This window comes from Agelaius tricolor, unplaced genomic scaffold (genome assembly GCF_023055355.1).
Source record: "Agelaius tricolor isolate 1412-34295 unplaced genomic scaffold, bAgeTri1.0.p SCAF_1, whole genome shotgun sequence".
NCBI lineage: Eukaryota > Metazoa > Chordata > Aves > Passeriformes > Icteridae > Agelaius > Agelaius tricolor.
The window spans coordinates 40,448,995-40,471,555 of record NW_027269261.1 but is presented as its reverse complement, the minus strand read 5'-3'; the positions used below and the strand labels follow the sequence as shown (position 1 = coordinate 40,471,555).

Below are 22,561 nucleotides of genomic sequence, written 5' to 3'. Positions count from 1 at the left end.
AAGCTCCCATTACTGACACAATTCAGGGTACAGAATCGAGGCAGGCAATCTAATTCTACCTGCTCCTGGAACATGAGTATAATGGTCTGAGATTTTTGTCACTTTAGTGCAACACCAAGTCTTTTTCTATAGAAGCTCTGGGTCCCATTGCACTGAACAACCACCTGAAAAGGAACACTGGACCATAAACCAGGATTATTAAATCTGTTAATGATTTTCTTGAAGCAAATATTCATACTTTGAATGTTAGGAACTGCTACGCACTGAACACATAATGCACCAATTATCAACAACTGAGAGAAGACTAACAAAGCAAACTCCTTTTATCTTCCTCCATCAATGACCTTAACTATGACCTCTAAAGAATGCCTTCTTTGAGAGGAACAAGTGTATTTTTTATGCTCTATTAGTCCAACAGAGCTGAACACAAGTTATTTGTGGTAGATTTGCTGTACAGATGCACCTAGCCAAAGTTTGCTAATGCCTTCAGAATAGAAAACAGACATTTAGCAGCTTTTTTTTACAAGCTCAGTTTTCTCTGCAAAGATTAAAGTGTATTTTTTTTTTTATTTTTGTAAAAGTTTTTCTTCTGTTTTCTTCTAATTTTCAACTTAAAAGAACTATTGTCTGGCAGGGAAAACCTATTAACACTTTCAGTGCTAGCAAGGAGTTAAACCTTCTATTTTGCTTTAGCAAAATTCCTTTTCTGTCCTGCCTTCAGCCTTAAGGCTATAGCTCAAATTCAGTGTCTGTCAACAACTTTAATAGATGGGCTTCATCTTTACCAGTTTTAACCACCTCATCTAAGCTACTCAAACTTGTTTTAAGCAGGGGAGAGATGCATGTCCAGGCAACAATTATCATAGAATTCAGTTAAGAAAAATGGGTAGGAACCGTTCTCTGGAGACACCCACCTCCCTTTCTCCCATCACTGACAGAGAGCATGTAGATGTTAGCTATGCAGCTAAGATTAAGTGAGACGAAATCATGAAATGTGTAAGAGTTAAGCATGGAAATTCAGTAAAATATTTCTGTATCTATTTGGTAAAGTTGTTCAACTTGCAGCATTTCCCTTTCAAAATTACTGTCTGACTTTGAGCAAAACATCTATTTTTTTAACAGCCCAAATAACGAGCTGTTATTTGGGCTGTTAAAAAAATTTTACTCTCTAGAATACTAAAAAAACACTAAAATAAAAGTGACTTTTTACTGAATACACTTGCCCATGCATGTGTGAGCAACCTATAAACAATTCTTTCTTTGCTTAGTTAGACAGAATCTTAAGCTAATTTACACAACACTTTTCCAAAAGTAAAAGATAAGTCTGGTGTAAGGCTCTGCTCTTATCACTAATTCAGAAATAGCAAGGAAAAAAAAAAGTTCTCTATATTTTTAAGTCTGGTAGATTAGAGAAAGAAGATGATCCAGTAACTAGATTTAGGAGATCTAGGTTTAATTTCCTGTATGGATTTGAATGAAGTTCTCACTACAAGGAGCAGAACAGCACTGTGTTTGAATTTCTAAAAGTACAATGGGTGTAAATTCATTCCATGTCAAGATGCATCCACACTTTGATAATAGATATGATTTGAAATTATACATTTCTTTTTTTAACTAGGAACAGGGAATGTGTTTCAGTGAACACCTTGGATAGGTCTTAAGAACTGTTTTATTTCAATTTTAATACTTTATCGCTTAAATAACACACCCTTCAGGCAAACAATTTTCCACATCAACCTTCTTGGAAGAATGGAGATTTAGTTTGCTTTTCAGAAAGCCACAGAACATTTTACATGATGAACCCTACTACCACTTACACCCCATTATCTCCAACAGGGGGATTAAAATATCCCAGATAACAGGTCTGCAGAACATGGTAACAAATTCTGTGAAAGGAAGGGGGGGGGGGGGGGCGGGCAAAATGCGAAGGAAAAAACCCCAAACCATAGGGTTCCTGAACTCAAGCCCACCTTGGCAAAAGTACAGTTGCCATCTTATGGTATAGTTGTAGAGAACTGACTATTCTGAAAAAAGTCTCTAGCAGCCCAGGAATGGAAAGCAAGCAATTTCCTTCTTTCCTCATACTGAAAAAAAATTTACTTCTCACCTGCATGGTAGTATTGATAGAATGATTACTTTCTGCCTGAAGCTGTGGTTTTTCTTCATAACTTGGCCACTGACTCTGAGCTGGACCCATTCGATCCTGCGACTTTGAAGCTGGAAATGTGAAATATTCTCTAGTATAGGTCTGTGTTGGGATGGGATAAGCTTCAGGTCGTGGTGGCAGAATCTCTTCCTGAAAAAGGGAGAAAAAAAACCAAGGTAGGATTCTCTAATCACATAGATCTGTATTGAAGATTGTTCTAAACATGCTTTTTCCAAATATTTTCTTTTGGCTCCTAAGAGCATTACTCATCTGGGACAGGAGATGAAGAGGTTGCCTAGTATCAAATATAACTGTGGCTATGACTCATGTTTTTATGGTCTCAAAGTGAGTATGCAACATTGTAATAAACCTAAAAATCACAAGGACAACTTCATGAACAAAATTTAATGAAATCAATGAAAACTTTCCAAACCTTTCATTAGCTGTAATAAGCAAAACTCCACCCAGTCACAAGCAACAGCACAGTGGTCAAATAGTTCAGTAAGACACTGATTTGACTCAAGCCCACTGACACTACTAATAGATAAAGAAAGTTTAATAGCCAGCATTTTGCTTGCCATTTCTGACCTCTGTACAAAGATTTCCAGTAGAGACTGAGGTTATTTTGGTGGTAGTTCCAGATGCATAAGCATTCTTTCCCCCAGGGCTTGGAGGCTGATCTGTTGGAAAGTTAAAGGAAGCATTTACATGACTGTTAATAATAATTTACAGGCCTTAATAAAGACTTAATAAAGTAACAGTATTCACAAAATAACTATTTTGTCTTTAAGTAGTTCTAGCAAGAAGCTTGCTCCAAATGTTACCACTACACTGGTATTTTAAACTTAATCCATTTTTAAAAACAGTCACCCCCTTTTGAATACAACAGCCTCTAAAACTACTGCAGGAGCAATCTATCCCCAAAAGAAGGATAACTTTTCTTACTTGCTACATTGGGACTGGAACGATGATCAGCCCTGTTCTTCATCAATCTGTCATCCCCTGGCAGCTTCTTTGGTTCACTGTACTCCGTCCAGGGCAGCTGGGGACTCTCAGGTGATCCATTTTGCGTGGAATTGTTATACAGCTCAAAACCTTCACTCTTTGGTCGGGGTTTACCTGAGCCACGGCGGTCAGAAACTGTAACAGTTGGATATGTAGTTTCTCCTTTTCCCTTAACTACTGCCTAGCGTATTTTTTTTCAAACCAGAGCTACCTTGAGCTTATATTTTAAAATTAAGTTCCCAGTAAAGCAAATGCTAGATTTAAAAATCTTTATTTCTTCAAATATGTAATCCCAATCTTCTATCAAATGTACAGAATTCCCTCCATCTGTATTCTTCAAAAGAACTTCTGACAAGCTACCACAACAATTGGAAAAACTAAATATGTTATACTGAGAGGTCTCTGGATGACTGGGACATATGGCATCTGGGATGGTGGTGTCAACTGTGATAATAAGGATTTGTTCTTTTAACCCATTCTTTCCTATACTGGTACTGTATGTAGAAAATGTCTTCATTAACAAAATTGTTTCCTTTACAATACTATTTTATATTAGACTTTAATATGTCTTTTGTTAGTACCCTGAACTAGGATGATAAAATAAAACATTGGAGAAGCATCCAAGAACTTCTTATGATCAGACACTGAAACTTAAGAAGATACATTTCAACATTTCTAGTTAAAAAAAAATAATTAAAATTCAATGGCAAAATACATTTCAGGGCTTTTGTTTCCATTTATTTCTCTCCTACTAGTTACACTGCACTCTGTGGTTACAAGGAAGACATATTCTGAGAGGAGAGAAGCTCTTATAAAGGGATAAAAAATGCCATTGAGTTTAATGCCCTTTATATTAATTGTATTCCATTTGTTAAAACAAAAATGAATTCAAATCAGAATTGTGTTTAAATGCATAATTAACTTTTGAAAGGTACATGTGCAAAGGATTTATTCATTATTAGACTAGGAAAATTTCAAGCAGTATTTAAAACTAGATGAATTTCTGATAAGAAAGGAAATTTCTTTTTTCTGTGCAATTACATTTCTTTTCTGATTTAATATTATAGTAATGCTTGGTATGATACTGTAAATTATTATATTTTCTGCATTCTTATGAATGCAGAAGACAGACTTACGAAGCTGTTATTAACATCAATATTAGTATCTTTACCTCTTTGCATCATTGGGGATGGCTGATTAAGCAGGGTTGCCAGGCCATGGTAAATTGCTCCTTGTTTTGCTACCTCTAGTGTTACTACAGAACCTGTCCTAGTCATAAGTTCTGCTGCCCTGCAAAAAAAGGCAGAGAAAATAAAACAAAATTAAATTAGGCACTGTATTACTTAGTTACCCTTATTATCAGTAATCTGTTGCTTGACAAAGCACTCTTTTTCAGATTAATACTTAAAATCACTTTGAAAAGAATTACAATATAATGACAAGAAGATAGGCTTATGCACGCAGACAATACCTACTGGCACGTACTATTTAGTCCCAGTTTCTGCTTCAAAGGTCAGAAGCCAAAGTATTTAAAATTAGACTGAAATAAAGATTGTTCAAAATCCAAATGTATAATACAATCTTACAATCTCTTCTATATAAATAACCCATACTGTACGAAAAGAAGAGAAAAATAGTACACAAACAGTTGAATTTGTTGCCAAGGTTATCCATAGGCAGTTATCAGACACCAAGACAAAGCCTAAAGTGTAAAAATCATGAGCTTCTGCCCATTTTGGTACATTATTAAGCTAACATTTTCTTTGTATACAAACAACCAAGGAAAGCATTCCGTACCTCTCCTGGGACAGGCCCACCAAACTTCGACCATCCACACTAAGCAACTGATCCCCCGCGGCCAGACGACCATCCTAAATACGTATTCAAGAGAAGCAAATTCATACGTCAATGCTAGCATGATCTCCACTAAAACAATCAATCATTCACAAACTAGTGAATCATACAAACTAGGAAACAAAGGATTTTCAAGCATTTCTGAAGGCTCTTACTACTTTTGAAATTGATGAATTAAGAATATTACTGACCACATCTGCAGCACCTCCTTTCACAACAGACTTGACATATATTCCAAGTTTGTCTTGACCAGCACCCTACAAAGAAAGAGGCATTAATTTAGTTAATTTATATTTGATCTCTTAAGCACTCCACAAACTTTAGAAAAGTTTACATGGTTAAGTAAACCTTTACTTTCTCATTACTTTTATATATTTTCAAACTGCAGAAAAACCAATTATGCAGAGAAGAGTTACATTCAATTGAAGTCATATGAAAAATTTAATAGTAGGCCTATTAAAACTGCAAGCTTTGTTAGAAGCAAAGAATATTTGGTCTTAATGCAAGTTGGAATAAAAAAAATACATTAACTAAAACTTATACTTTAGAAGTTTGCTCTAGTCTCCTTCTAATAAAAAATACTTATTTGCACTTTTACACACATGTTAATTATAACTCTTTGTATTATGTTTTTAAAGAGAACACTGTACCCCAGTGAAACAATGTAAATTGCAGATTATATGAAAAAGGAATAGAAATGGTTTTTTACATTCATTAGGACTGTAAAGGAGCCAGTGTAAAGGAACAGAGAGTGCCTTTAGCTTTACATAAACAAGTAAAGCAGACATAAGTATTTTAGAATTGACAGAGCCAATATTTAAGTCTAGTGCAAAACCATGCAATTTTGTTCATAAAACATCTTTCTCAAAAGTGTTCTGCTACATTTTGAAAGGATTGTTAACAATGAACTTATTGCAAGACAGATACCAACAGATACCAAGATACAAGAATGGAAGCATCTATTCAAGCCATGCTGTTGTGTCATCCACATGCTCCAATGTACAAGACACCACACAAATCAGTCCAAATGTTAGTATCACAAACCTTTCCATTGTCTCTTATAATGTAAGACTATTACTTGTCATTTATCTACTTCAGCAAATGGTGCCATTTTACTCTGCAAATCACTTAGGAGAGTGCTAAGTACATTTTCAACAGAGCACAGACTTAATTGTAACATCATTTTTCTAGTACAACCCCCCAAGTTGCTTTGATGTTGAACATACAGCTTACTCCCTTTTTTCCCTCCTCCTTTGCAACTCTTTTGTTTTGGCAGCAAAAGCATGCATTGCTCCCATTGTTTTAATAGAGTAAAATAAGAACCAAGGTGAAGATTATTCCAAAGCTAGTGTTACACAGACATGGTTTTCTACACAAGTGAAAGACCTATTTTCATTAAGTCTTAGGTTAATCCCAAGTGTTTACACGAAAGACGCAGAAAAATAATTCCTTCAAGTCTTATGATTCCAGATTAGCATTCGACGTGTCCAAATTTTCATAATAATTGCTTAAGTCATACTTAAGGATAAAAAGGAAAAATGCAAAAAATAACTGAAATACAGATACTTTCTTTGTCTAGAAAGAATACAAAGAAATTAAGAGAGTTCAGTTTCTTTTTGGTTTTTTTTTTTTTTTTTTTAAAGCTCTAAAGAAACACTGCTGTAACTGTAGAATAATTTTAACTTTATACCAGGAAAATTGGCTAAAGTTATGAGAAACACAAGTCAGAAGATAGCTAGATATATGTAATGGAAAATGAAATCATGCTTCATAAATCTCTTTGTTTTTCCCCCGAGGAACCAAGATGCATATGAGGAAGGATGATCTAGCTGAACACCTAGACTTCCAAGATGGACATCACAAGATCTTTTAGCAGGAGTTCTTCAAGACTTCAAGGTGACACACAATAAGAAAGAACCTGTCCTTGTGTATTAATAACAGGTTCAATAATGGACCAAAAGTTGTTAGTTTTCAAAAGGAACAGAAGTTTGCAGAGGAGCCCTAAATGTATGCGCTGTTTACCATGCTCCTACGTGTTCCAAAAAAAGGGCAAATAATAGTAATGTAACTAAATGTACCAAATAGAAGATTCATCAAGTAAGTTAAAACCAAGAGCTGCAGATGGATCACCTGATGCTGAACACTGGAGCAGTAATGGGGTGAAAATGTACTTCACTGGTTCAAATGCGATGTAATGTTTCAACCTTCTAAGGTGCTGGTTCCCACCAGGGCACTGTTGGCAGAACCAGTTACCACCTTTCCTAGCTGGGAACTGAAAATTAAATGACAGCATTTATATGTCCCTTCCTATGCTTCCAGCCACTAAGCATACCTGAAGGCAAGAACCTTGAATTCCAAAGGGCAAAATAATCAACAGCAACTCACCCACCCACCCTTGAGTTGTAACCTCATGCATCAGATCTGTCATTGCAGGAACCAAACACCAGCTTTTTTTGGAGGCCACACTGACCAAGGATAATCAGATTCCTCTTAAGCCACCTGGAATTGACAGCATTTTTATTCAGTACTAACTTCAAAGGATGCTAGCAGGAATCTCTTCCCCTTATGTCCAGAAATTCAGACAAAGATCTGTCTCATACCATGATTAGGTAAAAACAAGCAAACCTTTGGAAGAGCACTGCCACTTAAAACAGCGCACAATTAATCACACAACTTTGGTACTCATTTACTGCATTAGACGCTACATTCATCCATATACATCACCTTTGTCATGCTTGATTATGACTCTTAGGCACATTAAACAAAGTTGAAACCTTCTGTATAAGCCCATGATAAGTGGCTTATATTGGATTGCAGATAATGATGAAATAAACATTTTCAATTGCACAAATACCATAAAGAATGGTTTCTAAACTGACTTTAACTTCTAAAGTTTAGTCACTGTTTCCAGAGCCATCTTATATCAGCTCAGAAATCTGGAAGCCAGCAGAATAGAAAAGAACAAAGCAAAAAACACCGTGGTCACTAAAAATCTAAAAGGGTCACATTTAGAAAACTGCTTATAATTCTGATTACTCCCTTACAAAATGACACTAACAGAATCATCAGAAACATGGAATACCTTTCTTGAGAGAACCAACTAAGCAGACACATTGGTTCCTCAGCTCAGCAACAATCAAGGAACTGAAGGCCAATGGGATTATGAGTTGCACTGATATAATTATTTATCATCTCTCTGATCAGCCAGTAGAAAACACGTTCTTACTTCTCCTATCACATCTAGAATGCTTTAAATAGTAAAACACAAACAAAATGCAACCAACCTCCACCCTGCAAAACATTTTCCATAAGATTTCATAATTAAATTGGGAAACAGCCAGGAACAAGACTGCTGAGAGGTGCCAAAGTGTAAACAGAAGCCAAGATTCTCGGTAGAGCTCTTTGAGGCTTTAGGGAAAAAAACAACCAAACGAACAACATAACCCCCCCCCTCCCCCAAACAGATACAAGGCACTCTGAAATTACAGAAAGCTAAAAACCAGGATGAACCACAGAATAGTCTGGGTTGAAAAGAACCTTAAAGACCATCTAGCTCCAACCCCCTTTACACAGACAGGGACACCTTCCACTAAAGCGAGTTGCTCCGAGCCCCATTCAGCATGGCCTTGAATACTTCCAGGTATGGGACATCCACCACTTAGCTGAGTAACCAGTTCCAATCCATCACCACTCTCACAGTAAAGAACTTCTTCTGACCATCTAAACTAAACTTACTCTTATTCAGTTTAAAGCCATCCCCCCTTGTCTTACTCTTCTAACAAGTCCCTCTGCAGCTGGCTGGCTGGCACCCTTTAGGCATTGGAAGGCCACAATTAGGCTACTCTGGGGTTTTTACTTCTGGCTGAACAATCCCAGTACTCCCACCCTTTCTTCACAGGAGAGAAAGATCTTACACTTTTGTTATGTTCTTTGGCTAAAGGCACCACAGCTAGAAGATACCATATCAGTCAGATTTTTGCTCTAACTGCGCCTATAACCCTGACAGTAATTCTTCATTATGATTCAAAGGAGATGGCATTTTACTCCTCATTGCTTCTTTTCTAATGTTTTTATGATATCTATACAGTTTGTCAATCTCTTTCCTGTTCTTTTAAAGGAAGTTATGAGCAAATGTATTAGCTCCAAGTCATCTCACTTAAATACAAAAATAATACATTTTGAAAGCATAAAAATTACTTAAAAATAAATCTCTGTTCAGATTACATGACAAGAAAATCTCTATCAGTTACCACATTTACTCATGTCTTATTAGGACCAGCGAGCTTCTCCTCTAATTCACATGTCATTTAACATGTTTCTAATGATACACATGTACAAGCTTGGGAAGACTTCTCACTAAATACCTTAAAATCAACTCATCACCTTCCCTTCAATTTTCACCCTAAGCTTTACGGTAACTTGAATCCAAATTCCTAATTTCTATTGAAATAGACTTGATTTTGCTTTGTATCTACCTTCCAGAAGGCTGCATTAGAAGAAAATATATAATTTTTAGAAACATAAAAAGGTTCTTAATATGTAGTCAGCCATACTAAACTCCAAAGTGAATAAAATTCTCATATGCTCCACATGGGTTTTCCGGTTTTCATTTAAGGGTTCACAATTAAACAGATTTCTTGGTGAACTACTTATTAAACTGCTTTTCTTTCAAAGGAATGTGAAAGTCAACATCATTAAAACTATTCCCCCACAAATAGAGCAATAACATGTATGTATCAGTAACAAAAGTATGATAAACCTTCTTTTCACTTCATTTTATTTTCTCCAATCTTTAATACCAGAAGCATGTGCATCCATATGGCCTTTAGTCCAAACAGAAGAACACAACTGTAAAGGAGTCAGATGACTGTGGAAAGCAAGAATGCAATAAGCATAAAGAGATGGTGTATTCCCTTTCCCCAAGATTAACATACTGAAACCTACAGCATGTTTTCTCAAATATACATAACCAAATACAAAATCACGAAAACCTTTTCAAGGATTTTTCAAAAAATAATGTAAGATATTCTATATTTAAAAAAGCCTCATCCGCTGTACCACACTTTCTAGTGCTACCAATCTACACATTTTCTTTCACACTTGATGCAACTTCTTCCCATTATCCTTGCAGAAAGTAAAAGATACCCTTTGAAGGAAAAATTTGGGAAATCCTCCCCTTTAAGTAATAATTTAAGGAAAAAAACCCAATAAACTGCTAGTGCTGCTTCAGTTCACCTGGGTGACAATATTCTTGAACTGAACTGAGTATAATACAACTCTGAGGACTTCTAAGTGATACCTACTTTTACAATGCATAGCCAAAACAGGTCCCTAGGGAAAAAGAAGTTCCACAGGGAAGATATTAGCTGAGCAGAATTCAACATATAGCGAACTGGGGACTGAAGAAGGGAATATGGTATTTACAAATGCTCATACCTGATGTACATCAGACCTAAGCTGCAATTTGAGAAACACCTCCATTCTGTGCTTTTACAATCCAGTTAAATAATCAGTACACAAAAACCTTTATACACAAATAAAGCGCATAAAGCCGAGAGAACTAGTTTGGAGGCCAGCAATGAAGCACTATCCACACATTTCAGGATTTTAAAAATCCTATAATAATAAATTAATTACAGTGACAGTAGCAGTGTACTTATACAGAGTGTCAGGAAGAAACCCACCTGTCTGCTCCCATGCTGTCTCACACTTGGAGCTGTGCAGGCACTACTGTGTTGTGGCAGGTCCCATGACAGACCTGGCTGGAGACTCAGCTGATCCCTGTCTCCAGTTCCCCTCCTCCCAAATACAAGCTTTGTTTTCAACTTAATCAGCTTCCCTAAATTGTTTACAGCATAGCATGACTTGTTCATAACAGTGCAGGAAAGGAGGTTGCTAGGAGGGGCCTGAATCATTAAGGGAGGTCAATTCCTTTATTTGGTGAATAACGTTATTTTCAACCCAACAACTTAAACCATTTGAAATTCCTAAACCTTACTATGGCTCACCTATTAACTTTTCAAGCAGCTCTGTGCAGTGCCTGCAAAACAACTGTATTCTAGTGGGAGCTGAGCCCCCAAACAATTGCAAAACAAACACCCACATACATGCAGGTTCCCACACAGAGAAGTAAAGTACACAGTGGAAAATGTCTTCATTTTTAAGCTTTTGAATGCCTCCATGGCAAATGCACTGAAAACACACTCTCCAATTTTGCCAAGTCCCATCCATTCCCCTTCTAAAAGTAAAAAAATTTCTAACTTTAGCAAGGGATGGAGATGAATGACACATGTAGAACTGATGAAAATGCATCTGGCTAAAAAGCACAATGCGCTTTTACTCATGTAATTGCACAATGGGATAAAAATGTTATGTTCCTGCCCTCCTCTTTTTCCAGAGAGCTTTATTAGATCTCTGAGGCCAAGCATGAAAAGATTCTTGAAAATAATCTTCTCCATGCTTGGGCTTATTCATCTTTAAGATGCATAAAGCCAACACATGGGGGAAACTGAGGCAAGCTATTAAATCCAGTATCCAAGATGAAGCCACACATTTGCATGAGATACAACACCTGTATAAAGATTTTCTAATCATCTCACACTTATCTTAAGAAGTAATTAAATGTTTTAAAAGAGCACAAGTTGAAAGATGTTAACACATTGCACTTGGGAGTTTAGTCAGAGTATGAGAAAAATTAATCCTAAATTTGCTGTGGTTTACAGGTTGGAATTCTATGACAAAGGACAACTTTTCAATTTAACTGGAATTTTAATAACTAGAACTCTAAAAGATTTTCTAATCCTGCTTGGGAGGTAAAAATAAAAACAGGACACTTCTGCATACAGATGTCTGCTAGAATAGTAACTTGGGTCATTATTCTAAACCTAAATGAAGAAAATCTATGGGAAAATGTTTAAGTGACCAAACTACCACGTAGACCATGTAATAAAATAAACAAGGAGTCCTCCCTTACTGATAGACTAAATGGAGCTACAAGTCAAGAGGATAAATGAAAAACTGTGGTAAGAAACACTATCAATAAATCCAGAGATTAAAATTCACTGGGAGTTCTATTTTCCTTAGACCTACCTTTATCTCATCTGTGTGGCCCTGTACAGGGTGTGACAATATTTAAAGTTGGACTGAAGGAAGATAGGGAACCCTTTAGAAAAGTGGAGTAGCTCTATTTTTTACAAGGCAGGCTAGTTTGAAATAGTTCTTACCACAGAACAAAAACATGTTTAGAAAAATCTTACAAGATGGAGTCTGAAATTACAACCAAAGGAAAATAAAAACCAAGGAAATAAAACACAGAGAGGGTTTAATAGGCATCTGGCTGATGATGACTGTTGAGTTTTCTATCAATACTGGTCACAGGCCATGAGTTGCAGAGTCCATACAAATCTAACTTCACTTGAATATATGACCAAAGACTGGAGCAGAGAACAGCTAACCAGCTGGAACTGCAGCAAGAGCTTCCAGTTCTTTTTAAAAAACCACTACTATTTATCTTGGAGAAGAATGAATTCAGACAGACTGAAGCCAACAAAAGCCCATTAAAATCCAACAATTAAAGTTGACATTAAAATCTCAACTAAGAGAAAACTTTTTTTTAACATACATAAATAACATTGGTATATTCTCACAAATGTGCTCTTATACATGGACACATAATATATTCTTCTCAACTAATGCAGGAAAAGTGCTTGCTAAGTACTCATATTTGGAAAATTAAGACGTAATGAAGACTCTGTAAACTTTCACTTACAATTGTCTTCTAAATAGCAGTAGGATAACTGGAAAACCTGAGCTAAATCTCAGGACATATCACCTTTCATAAAGAAATTCAGTAAAGAATTTATTGAACAAACAAACAAACAAATAAATTAACTGAATTGCTTTCCTGTAAGGCCTGAAAGATTGGAAGAGTTCCAAGAACTCATGTACCTATGGCAATCCATAGGAGCTAAAGACCCAATTTTGGCACCTCTGATCAGCACAACTTCAGTCTCTATAATGCTGATATATTTAAGATGGCACTGATACAGGGCAGGGGAGCAAACAACTAACCACTACAGTACCTCACTAAAACAGAACCTGAAAGATGAAGAAAATAAACAACCTCCCCCCAGTTTATAGGATTTTCATTCTTCAAGTCAAAGACTTCAATCTCAAAAAAACCCCAAAAACCTACAAATTCACGGAGAGCAGGAGGATGGAAGAAAAACTAACTTGATACAACAGAGCCAAGTCAATTTAATGCATTAAAAAAAAAAAAGCTCAGCTGAAACAATGCTATACAAAGATTTCATACCTGTTGTCCAAAAGGGTATATGCCTCTTTTAAGCCTGGTACAATTTTCTCCTTAATTACAAAAATTCTGTCATATTAAAGAAGCCGAAGGACCAAGTTAGATTCCATTATCCAGCTTAAGTTTTTGAGATAGCCTAACAAGAAACAAGTCCTTTTCCATCACATCCATTTTTAATATATTAGTACACAGTAGCCTATAATTGTTTGCACAATTAGGATTACTTTGCAAGCCCCTCCTTGCTCTGAAAGGATTGTCCCCAAAATACTGCATTTGCTTAAAAGTATCACTATGAAAAGTGTAGAAATAAAACAGGCAGCATTAAAGAATACCTGACCAAAACAAACCATTACAGCTACTTCTATAGAATATTCAGACTAATGAAGACAAGAACAAGATAAACTACAGTGATCTAAAAAAAGAAATTGCTACTCCTACATCAGGAGAATGTAAAATTGAGGATGTACAAAAGTACCACAGTAACAAATTAATAAACATGAGAGATTTAATCAGAAAAGTTAAGGAGAACAGATTTTATTGCTAGTCTCAAGATGAGTTTTATAAGACTTCCTTGATAGTAACAGACACAGGGAACTTTGTCTGACATACATTCTATTGGCCATTAAACCATAAAACACCATACAGTGCAACTGTATAGAAAAGTCACAGTTTGAGTAACAGGAATATCCAATAGACTTCCTAATGGCAGCAGCACAGCTATCCATGAGCTGGTGAGTCACCACAGAAGCATTAAAAGCAGGTAGAAGAAATTCTGCTTGCTCCTCCTTCCCATTTGGTATTTGCCAGGACAAGCAGCCATAAAGGCATGGTGAAAACAGCAGCCAGCTCCTTCTAGTGAGAATCAACATGTAGCTTCATTCCCAGGTGAGCCACCCATGCCGTGACACGCTCATGAGGACCTGCCACCTGCAGAATGATGGCTTGGAGGTGCTGAGACACCACACAGCCCCACCAGCACCCCAGTGTAAAGAATGAGAGGGAGTGAAGGTCCATCTGTTGACCAGGTGCTAACCTCTTAACAGCTGAACCACTCCCATGCCCACACATCCCCACCCAACATAGGTGGATCACAAACCAGCTGTACTTTCTACGAGGTTAACAATATTCCTGCAGTTTTAGGAGACCTGTAAAATGACCTGGTTATTTCAATACCTATCATGAGAACTACAAAAACTATTATAAAAACAGTTTTGTTTTTATAAAACTATTATAAAATTAGTTGTTAAAAATAACAGAAGACTTGTATTAAGTAATTAAGGAAAAACTATGCATCTGCAGAGCAGATCTGCAGTACAGCACCTAACCAAACCGGTGCTGCTCCAGACAATTAACAGGAAGGTCTTGTCATTACTTGTTCTGAAGCCTCTTTTGCCCACACCCGTTGAGCTTCATATACTTTGTTTATCACTCTGATAAAACTAAAGCAATGAACAGCTTCCAATGAAGTCTGGCAAAATCATACCTGATTAAAAACATACCCTTCAATAACAAATTTTTTTAAAATGTTAGATGTTTTAATATAAAAAAAGTTTTAACATAAAAGCTGACTTTAATTTCCATAAAATGTCAGAATGTCTTCCTAATGATCTTTCAATATAGAAATGTACATTTCTGTCTTAAGTACATATACATATAAATGGTTTCACATTTCACATAAATAGTAAAATGAAAAAGTAGTACTGAACTGGAAGTAACTTCCCTCTCCAACTATACTTTGAATCCACAAAAGTGTCATACAGTCACCAACCTTTTTAAGTAATACTCCAATTTAAGTGGCTTCAGTTACCAAGACTATGTGTCAAAACATTTCAGTAGTTCACATAACCATACATCTTTTAAAATAAGTAATTTTCAAGATTTTCTTAAATTCTTCATATGCAAACATGAAATAAGATTTTATTTTAATAATGTAGGTGTCATATATATTTGTGCACACATACAAATATACCTTACTAAAGGTATCTGGGATGTCTCATAATGCTTTACAGCTGACAGTTCTTCCAAATCACTTAAGCTTCTGTTGTATTTTATAAAAATTAAACAGTTTAATACGCAACAAATCAACTGAAAATAACATGTGTTTAAAGAAAATAGCATAGAAATGTACAGCTATCATGCCTTTTATCTGCCTACACCCAGAGTAGATTTCACTGATTTTTATCAAGGCTAATTCCTGATTCCAGATTCTTAAGCTTCCACAGAAGCTCTCTGCAAGTTGTAATAAACATCCTTAAAAGCAAGTCTATGGAACAGAATCAAGTCTCATTCTGACTGCCTTGGAAAGTAATTCATCTAGAAGCAATTAAATAACCCAAGCTTGTAAGCATTTTAAAAAATAACAGTTTACTAAACTATGCAGCAAATTTACAAATTCATTCTCTAGGAGGCAAAAGCAAAGGTTTTTGACCACCCACCCACTCACATTCCATAAAGCTGCATGTGTTCCTTAGGTTATATCTGGATGAGTATAAATTTTATCTTCATTAGGTACTAAATATACTAAGTCTAAGACTCGCTGAACTACTTGCTGCAGGCTCAGAGACAGAGAAAGGCCAACTTTGTAGCTACTGGTCCCACCTCTAGCAAGTGCAAACTTTTCTGGACTTGAAAATCAGAAAAAGCCCACTTTGTCAGAGAGAGCTAAGGTCTGTGTTGTCTCAAGACCAATGCAGACACTTCAGAAATCTGTCATCATTAGAGAAAATACTTTTCAAATAGAAATGAGGTGAACCAGCCTACTGTATCTAAAACTGATCTGTTAGCTGTGGTTAGTTACAGCTGCACTGAGTCATGTTGTACCCTGACTCAAAAAGAATTTTAAAACTGACCCATGCTCTACATACAACATACTTCTGCTTTCCCCTCTCACATACTCCTCCATGTTGGGGGCTAAAACCCAAATGTTTCTGGAGCAAGAAAAAGTACAGTCACAAGTGGGCAAAATATTTCCAATTAAACAAACCAAAATATTTCCAATCAAACAAACCAAACAAAATATTTCCAATTAAACACAACAAGCACAAGGTTATCACCAAAACTTTGGTGATAATCAATATTATTCAACAGGTAAAGATACTAGGCATTTAACTGCTATGACCAATTCCACAGCAGCCTTAAATTGCACTGAGTGGGAAAAACAGATGAGAAGTACCCTAATACACAAAGGAAAAAAAAGGCAGATTGGCAGCAGTACACCCAACATCTGACACATCCAACAACCTAGAAACTTTATGTCTGGTGTATCCAGATGCTCTACTTATAAGAAATCTCTGAGGGAGTAAAGAGAAAAGACTGAAGAGTTTTGTTGTTATTTTTAATGGAATAAGGGTTACATGTTACTTTTTAATAAAAGAATGTTTGCAATCAAGATTGACTTGCACACAAAGCAAGCAAGTGAATATACTCTCGTCTTCAAAATGTGCTTCTCACAGGACAACCCAGGATGTTCTGAAGTGGATGTCCTGAAATGGCATTAATAAATTATCCTTTACTGTACTCTCGTGCATATGTGGTTGTATGGGGATTTTAACAGTGTTCAGCATGGAAAGCAGGTACACTGACACAAAGAGCTCTAGCATCTGTGCTAAACAGAAATACATAAATTTACAACAGCATAATTCCTCTCACACTCCAGGAATGTAACTGACCTAACATTTAATCCTAAGATTGGAATAAAGTATGCAACAGTTCCAAACTTACTTTACTCTTACTCTCAAGAAATGGGAAAAGTGGTAAGTAAATGCAAAAGGTTTCATATACAACATTTGTAAAAGACTAAGCAAATTTTGTTAATTAGTCTGTCTTAATCTTTCTGGAAAAAGTCATCTTTATTATTATAAATGCTGTAACTTAATGTAATATACTAGAAATGCATTAAAGGCACTCTTAATTAAAAAAAAAAAAAAGAAATTAAATACATGAGCCTGTTTGATTCCACTTTTTGATTCCACTTCTCTTTTGTTTCAAAGAAAAAACCTTTCACTGAGCTCAAGGAAAATATATTGCTTGAGCTCTATTTCACCAGACAAGGGTTAACTTTTTCCATGTACATTTGCTATAAATACCGCATGAGCACTGACACACTAATAATACTCAGAGTTTTGTATGAATCTACAAGTTGTGCTGCAGGTTCTGGGATGCTCTTCCTCGGTAAGTCAATTCTGATCCTATGGTTCAGCTTAATTATGTCTGCATTAGGCTTCACAGGCAAGACATACTGGGCAATTTATTTTGGAAAAAAAACCACCTTGTATCTCTGCACTTTTTCAAGCAAACGGCACTTGCCTTTATAGCTAAGGATAAATTACAACCCAAAAACCCCAGAGCATTAACTTCCACATAATGCAGGCTCTGCAGTTTCAGATGGATACAAAGTAATCCTGGATCAGTGTGTACACTAACACATACTATTAAGCACCTAAATTCCTACTCCAACTGAGAGTATTACTCATACAGCAAAAAGTCAACACAGAACTTACTAAGTTCCAAAAGTTTTTTCCATTAATAGGAAAAAAAAAAAGAAAAGCTGTATTAACATGTATCTAAACAGAATTTTCAAAGTTATTAGAATGCCAGAATTTAAAGAAGCCTGGTACAGGAATTCTAACTACAGTGTATGTGCGCTACAATTTTAGCAGGCATGCTAAGAAGTGCCTGCATACACACATACAGGGTATTAGTGCAATGAGGAAATGGCACATGAATTTTAAAACTCGCTTTCTTTCAGAAGGCCTAAAATACATGTCTGGGTCATCTATTTGCAGTATCAATCTAAATACCAGTGAATAAATAAGACAAAACCACTCCACTTAAGCAGAGCTGAGGTCTCAGAGCTACTGAGAAGAATAATCACACTGTGACAGTGTAACCTTCAGATTTTACACAGTACATAAAAGCATTAAAAAAATTTTGTACAACATCTCCAGGGCACCAAAATGTGAGCAAAAACTCTGCTGGAAGCTAGTAATCAACAAAAACCAAGCAAATTGCTAACACACAGCTACTTATTTGTTCATTATGAAAACTAATCTGGCAACCTATATACTATTTTATTTCTATGAGACTGAGAAATCTGTTCTGAAAATGAGAATTATACACTGTATTTTTCCCTAAAGTCCTCCTAAGAAGCCTGTTAAGGCAACACCAGTAGTTTAGTTTAGCAGTTTAGTACTGAACACTAAAAAAAAAAAAAAAAGAATAAAACTAATAAAAAAGCACCTCCACAAAATTTTAAATCTTATTACAGAAACATTTCAATTACTTCATGCTGGGAAGAAAGGCCAGAAAATTTCCTTAAATGCTTAGAAAACACAGTCACAGGAAGGCTTTAAATGCTGAGGTATTTGAAATCTTAACACCTAGAACCTGTAAAAAGCTGAGAAAGTAAAAAAAATCCTATCAACTGTCTGTATTTGCAAGGACAAGTTAGATCCACATTTGTACATTGTTACCAGTATAATTAACTATAAGCATAATTTTCAATTTTGGGAAAAAATAATTAAAATAATGTTTAAACCTGTTCCTTCTACATGGATCTCCTACAAGATATTTGTCGGGAAAACCTTCATAAAAATTTTATTTTAAAATTGATATTCCTGTAGACTCAAACCCTCCTTAAATTTAACACCTTGAACTGACTGCTAAATATAAAATGACAAACAGTGGTTTAGAAATTAAAGCAACTTAGAATCATTTAACTTATCCTTAAGAACAAACAAGGTTGCCAAATAATGCAAATTATTTCTGGGTAAGATGTTACAAATTTGTTTTTAGAACAGTAATACTGCTGAACTGTCATACTCATATTTAAAATGCTTCTATCAAAAAAGAAACACCTTATCACCTCTCACACTATTTCAGTAAGCACTACTTAGTCTGACTACCTGCTAAAAAATCCTAGAAAATACACTCTGATTTATGTGCCAGTGGGGCCACATACATATGCATTTTAAGGTCCTTGTATATATCTTAAGGTAACTTTTTCTGTTGATACTACTACAAGATGACTGGACAAAAAGTAGAAGTGCGCCATACTTTAAAGAACTAAATCACAATATACTAATGAGTATAACCAGCATGCAAAGATTAATCAACAAAACTTCCTGCAGGACATGGGAATCCTTTCTTTCGTGCAGTAGGAATCTAAACAGAATTTAAATGCCTCTCCTCTGCGAACTTGTTCAATAAGACACCCTAACTGCAACAAATTTGAATGTTCTGATCTTTTCAGAAGGGTCAAGAGAGTATTAAAAATCTTACACTGCTTGGGACATTGATTTTAATTATTCCACTAAGATTTTTTAAGAGGAAAACAGACTTTTAAAGGAACCTGAATTAAAGCCAACTAATATGACAAGTAAACAGATCACAGGTCATGCTATTCATGCTCTGGCACAGTAAAATAGTAGTTATCACACCTGAAACTTAAAATATTAATAGTCACTTCCACAAATTTCATATGAAGAAGAAGCTAAAAAATTAGTTTTTTCTTTCTAGATTTTAGAAAGTTAGCTACTAACATCTGACTATATTTAACTGCATGCTGTATTACATAGTTGCTATGTGAACAAATAACTACTGGCAGGTTTAAACAGGCAAGAGAGCAAGAAAAAGTACAGGGATAGTAAAACTTCAGAGAAAAACAGTCCCAACAGAAACCTGAACGGACTTACCATGGATTCTGTTCTTCCAACAACAGAAAACCACATTTTGATCTCCGGGACTACAGATCCTTGAAAGAAAAAAAACAATTCTCCACTTCTCTTCCAGCCCTCAATAGCAACCACCAGCTCTAGTCTGCTGGATTTTCCAAGATACCCATCGAGATAACTCGGAGCTCGATGCTATGACACAGTGTAGCATTTATCAACACCAGCTATAACCAATACAATATTCAGACTCTTACGTAATCAGTTATGCTGTTCTGACTTCCATTTACTTTAGAGGCTTTATTAAACTCTGAAAACTGCTAGAAAAAACAAAAAGGGAGCCCTTTTGTACTAAAGACAAAAAACCTCCAAATTAAACAGGAAGTAATGTGCTGGCCCACAGATGGCTAAGAAGTCACATGCAAAAGCCCCAAAAAAAGTGATATATTTTTAAAGTAAACTGCATGCACACGCAGCTTCCAAATCATCTGGATTTCATAAAAACTTAACCACAATGTGGTTGGGAGTCTGGCAGCTTTTAACATCAAAACATCTTTCACGGTTAGAGCAACCAAAGTCTGCACACAACCTCAAAAAGCAACACTGTTCCCCGTTCCCTATGCACGACCACTCCTACCAACTACATTTCCATATTCCATTACAAAAGCTATTGCTGATAAAGCTACAGAATATTACTGTAAGAAAACATGCAATATGTACCAAAGGGCAGAACAGGAAGTTATTCTTCTGGATCAGATATGAAGCTACACACTTTAATTTTAAATAAAAATAAAAATTGTTTTAAAGCATTCAGTTTAAGAATTGCTGTTAGGCATTTTCTCAATTTATAAAAAACAAAACAAAACCCAAACAAGCACAACACTGTTTACAGTGCTCTGGAAGCTAACAGCTGTTTCATAAGTAAACCTGTTTTCTCTGCTATTCTTGCATATAGCATATGCACTTAGTGCATATTTGCTCAGAGGGACTGTCCTGCCTCAGATAACACCAAAGTGAGGTGAATTAGGTGATGCACTGACTTTCTGCTCTCTCTGGCACTCCTAGCAGGCCTTTAAACCTTCTAATTAAATAAAATATGAGTAGCTGTGATTAGAAAGTGAAAGAAGTAATGCACTCAAGTATTTTACCTGTCTCTATGTGGGAAGATGATCCAACAGAGGGTTCTCCAGGGACCCAACACTTTCATATACTCCTTGACTCACCTCTTCAGGTTTCATTTTGGTTTTAATTATATTAAGGTACACATGTTTGCAAACACCTAGTATCCCAAAGTAATACTTCTATCATAAAAATAAGCAGGTGCACAGCATCTTAATGCAAGCTTCCTTCTCTGCTTGTACAACCTTTGCTTCAATTCTTTTTTTTTGACTGCAGAAGAGAAGGCGTAACAATCACTTGATAATTAGGAACATTTGATGTAAAGGTATTATATAAGGTATGATTTCTAATTTTGTCATTAGAAAATTCTTAACTGGCACAGACTTTAAGCCAATGAAACCTCAAAACTAATAAAACCTCTATAATTATATTACAAATTTTTTAGCTGTTTCCTCAGAGATGAACAGATTTACTAGGAAAGCACACATTTTTTTTGCAATGGATGGAAGGAAGAAAAACAGTCCATTGGTATTATTTTTCTTTTTGATCTCCTGAGAATCTGCCCATTTTGTCAACCTCTAGAATATCATCAAGCTGCATGTTAGCAAACTCAATCCAAAGCCCATCACAAGTATGAGAAGCCCCGTAACACGTAACAAGAAAGGCAGGTCAGCACTGACATGCAAAGGTATTCTCACAACATGTTACTGAAAGCAAGTATTCAGGAAATACATCACAGGAAAAGAACTGCTTTCCTAATAAAAGCTAAACAGATTCAGGGTTGTCCTTCACTGGTTGGAGCAGGGCCTGTTGACCAGCTGCACTTTCTACTGCTACAGCCCCTTTTGAAGCATAAAGCTCAACTTTATGAGCACCTAATAGCCAACCTTTTACTATTAGAAAGTTAGAAAAATCTGAATCTATTGTAATACTTGCCTCTCCCTCTCATTTCAGGCATTCCATCCAGTTAATGTTTAGAAAATTTTAACAAATAGTCTATTGGACTTCTTCCTACCTTTTTGAAGTTAAAAATGAGAATTTTAACTTTTATGCTGCTAAAAGATATACTACTTGAGACATGTAGAAATATATGCTAGTAAATATCACCAATCTAAGGAATAGAAAGAAAAAATGCACCAACTCTTGCTAGCTTCTCAGTCACACTCACTCAGTTCTCTAAGCTGTTCTGCCCTGACCAGACTGAGAAAATGACTGCTTGTGTATTCTTTGTATTCTTCTTTACTCTTTTTTTTAATGAAGCCTATTACAGGAAAAGCAACGCTGATAATTACTCACAGTGAGCAACTTTGAACCTCTTGAAAATAATCCTACTTAACTACTACAGCAACTTGTTTCAAACAATGCATAGAATCATTTCTATCCAATGAACATTCTAATGACTTCATATTAAACAGAATTTCTATTGTATATACACCAAAACTAAAACAATCTGTTTCT

At 35.7% G+C, this 22,561-nt stretch overlaps 1 protein-coding gene across 22 annotated transcripts in view; it reads right to left on the bottom strand.

Annotated features, from left to right (window-relative positions):
- AFDN (afadin, adherens junction formation factor) overlaps positions 1–22,561 on the bottom strand; it is a 115,668-nt gene that overhangs the window by 17,661 nt on the left and 75,446 nt on the right. For 21 of the 22 annotated variants that reach the window (XM_071430932.1, XM_071430899.1, XM_071430921.1 and 18 more), the window contains 6 exons: positions 5,197–5,262; positions 4,949–5,022; positions 4,323–4,441; positions 3,092–3,286; positions 2,735–2,826; positions 2,108–2,296 (listed from right to left, as the gene is read on the bottom strand). In XM_071430932.1, coding sequence (XP_071287033.1) covers positions 2,108–2,296; positions 2,735–2,826; positions 3,092–3,286; positions 4,323–4,441; positions 4,949–5,022; positions 5,197–5,262 — 735 coding nt within the window. The remainder of the gene's footprint in view (positions 1–2,107; positions 2,297–2,734; positions 2,827–3,091; positions 3,287–4,322; positions 4,442–4,948; positions 5,023–5,196; positions 5,263–22,561) is intronic. The other variant, XM_071430906.1, reaches the window with a different exon arrangement.